General features: G+C 60.7%; 1 protein-coding gene across 1 annotated transcript; it reads right to left on the bottom strand.

The window, feature by feature from the left end:
• Positions 1–291: 291 nt before the first annotated feature.
• HOXA13 (homeobox A13) lies at positions 292–2,115 on the bottom strand. The gene is made up of 2 exons (XM_030009853.1): positions 1,443–2,115; positions 292–799 (listed from the first exon to the last, which is right to left on the bottom strand). The coding sequence occupies exons 1-2, from the start codon at positions 2,113–2,115 to the stop codon at positions 555–557; spliced, it is 918 nt and encodes a 305-aa protein (XP_029865713.1). The 3' UTR covers positions 292–554.
• Between the last annotated feature and the right edge of the window lie 728 nt (positions 2,116–2,843).

Genomic DNA, 2,843 nt, shown 5'->3' with positions numbered 1-2,843 from the left:
CTTATTCAGTACCTTCGAGGTTTATTATTACTTTTTGACATTAAATGCATTGCTTAAAAACATACAGTAATTGTACATTTTTTTTTTCACTATGGTTTACCTGAGCAGTCATTCAACATACAGTTTGGATTGCAATGGAAGAAAACCAGATTATGTGTCCACATCGACCTCCTCACATTAACCAGCTCTCGCATCATGGCCACGAAGAGTCTTCTCAAATAGTAACGTCATAGAAGTACTTACAAGTTTCTCAGAAAATCGTGTCTCAATTGAAAGTGTATCTCTCGGGGCTGGGCGTGTGGGCTTTACAGTCTGTCAGTGATACTGGCTGGCTGCTTGGGATTTCAGGAGAACTGTCAGTTTTAACCATTTTGCTACAGCAATATTAAAAAAAAAAAAAAGCTATAATTCCAAAGATACAGATCTCTTGTTCTGAAAGAAGAGGTTCATTGTCTTTTCTCTTTTTAATTATTATTAATAATTATTTTAATCTGAACACGGAAAAAAAAAAAGTTCTGAAACTTTTGAGTTGTTGCTCCTCCATTTTTAATCCATTAACTGGTAGTCTTCAATTTGTTGATCACTTTTTTCTCTTTGACCCTTCTGTTTTGGAACCAGATTGTGACCTGTCTCTCTGACAGATTTGTAGTCGCCGATATCCTCCTCCGTTTGTCTTTGGTTATGAATTTATTTGTAGCATATTCCCTTTCGAGTTCTTTTAACTGGACCTTTGTGTAAGGCACTCGTTTCTTTCTCCCACGTCTGTACGAGTTCGCGTCCGAGGGATGCGAAACGACGTCTGGAACAGAAAAACCATGCAGGCAAGCGTTAGAAAATCGCTCGAACCGCTTAGGACATCTTCAAGTGGCACAGGGGTTAGAGTTACAGCGCACTCCTCCGCCTGCCCCGCTCCAGCTTAGCTTACTAAAGCCTGGCTCAGCACTTGGGCTTCCTCTTTCCTGGCCGCCGCAGGCAGCTCTTAGGCACGGAACGGCTCGCTTCTGTCAGGCAGACAAATAAGAATAACAAAACCCGCGGAGCCCGGCGAGGGACTCCGGGAAGCACCGAGCGGGGCTGCAGCCATTTACCCGGCCTGCGTGCTCCGGGCTTTATGGAAAATAATACCGCAGACCTTCCCGCGGCCCTTTTCAGCTGTTTCCTCTCCCGGTGCCGGCGGCGGGGCCGGGCGGGCGAGGCGGGATGCGCCGTGCGACGGCGGGGGGCGGGGGGCGGCACCGGTGCCGCTCCAGCGGCGCCGGGGCATGTGCGGGCCGGGGCGGGCTGGGGCCGGGGAGCGCGGGCGGGGCGGGGAAGGGTCAGCCCGGGGGTGATCCCGGAGCCCTGCCGGCGGGACACCCGGGAGGGGCGAGCGGGGGAGGAGGAGGAGGAGGAGGAGGAGGAAGAGGATGGGGGGGGCAGGGGGAGCCATGCAGGTGTATTACCCGGGAGGGTGGATTTCCAGAGGTGAGGCGGCTGGCTCTGCTCCTTGGGGCAGTACACTTGCCCGTTCCACCCATTGGTGATGGCCCAAGGCTGGTAGCTGTCCATGGGGAGCAGGGGGTCGTGGCGCGGCTCGCCGGGGCCGCCGATGGCGGGCACCACGGGCATATCCAGGTAGCCGGGCACCGGCTGGTAGGGCCCGGCGGCGTAGCCCTGGTAGAAGGCGAACTCCTTGGCCCGCGACGTGAACTCCTCGCCGGAGACCGAGGTGTCCATGTACTTGTCGGCGAAGGTGGAGGCGGGCTGGGCGCAGGACTTGATGGCGTTGTGGTGGGTCATGCGGCAGGGGTAGTAGCCGCTGCCGAAGTAGCCGTAGGGCAGCGCGGCGCCGGAGGAGCTCTGCACGGCGGCCGAGCAGGGGCTGCACTGCTTGACAGTGGGCTCGGCCATGCCGGCGGCGGGGGCCTCGCTGGAGGTGTAGGCGGCGGCGCTGGGGGCGGCCAGGGGCGCGGGGTGAGCCATCAGGTTGCGGCAGGGGTTGGCCGCCGCCGCCGCCGCGAAGTTGCTGCCGGCGTGAAACCCGTCCATGTTCTTATTGATCTCATCCAGGCTGTTGTCGTAGAGGAACATGACGGGCTCGATCCAGCGGGGGTGGAGGAGCACGGAGGCTGTCATAGCCCGCTCCGCATTGAGACTAGTGGCTCTTTTTTAAAAGCCCCAAAGACTGAAAAAAGAGATACTCAATCTCCGGGACTTGACCAAGGCTGACGCGCCAGTGTCGCGCCAGGCCGGCCCTCATTGGACCGCCCGCCCCCACGTGATATGCAAAGCAGCTGATAAACATCTGAAGGAATAAAGTGGAGATAATTAAATAACGCAATAACCGCGCGGGGCCGGGTCCCGGCCCGGGGGCGCGGGCACGGGCGCGGGCACGGCGCGGTCCTGCCGCCGCCGCCGCGCGGGGCGCGGGCGCCGCGGGGGGGGCGGGGGGGGCCCGCCTGTCCGCCCTCTCTCCTTCCCTCCCTCCCTCCCTCCCTCCTCCCTCCTCCCTCCCTCCTCCCTCCTCCCTCCTTCCTCCCTCCGGCCCTCCCTCCCCTCGCCACCGAGGCGTGAGCATTTTGGCCCCGTGGCTGCCGCGGCGCGTTCCCCGAGGTGCGGGACTCCCCCCCGGCACCCCGGCCTGATTCCTTCCCCCGCGCCGCTTTTCCTCCGGTCCTCCCTGCCCCGAGCGCCGCGGAAGCCCCGGAGGCCTCCCCTCATCTCCGGGAGGCGGGGGGGGGGAGATGAGCCGCACCCCTTCGACCCCCTTCCTCCCCCGGTCTGAACCGCCGCCTCTCCCCGGGGAGCGCCGGCGGGGGCCCGGCCCGGCGGCGCGGGTGCCCGCCGCAAACGGCGGGCGGAGA

The sequence above is a fragment of the Aquila chrysaetos genome, chromosome 3, assembly GCF_900496995.4.
Source record: "Aquila chrysaetos chrysaetos chromosome 3, bAquChr1.4, whole genome shotgun sequence".
NCBI classification, from domain to species: domain Eukaryota; kingdom Metazoa; phylum Chordata; class Aves; order Accipitriformes; family Accipitridae; genus Aquila; species Aquila chrysaetos.
This window is presented reverse-complemented; position numbering and strand designations above follow the sequence as displayed.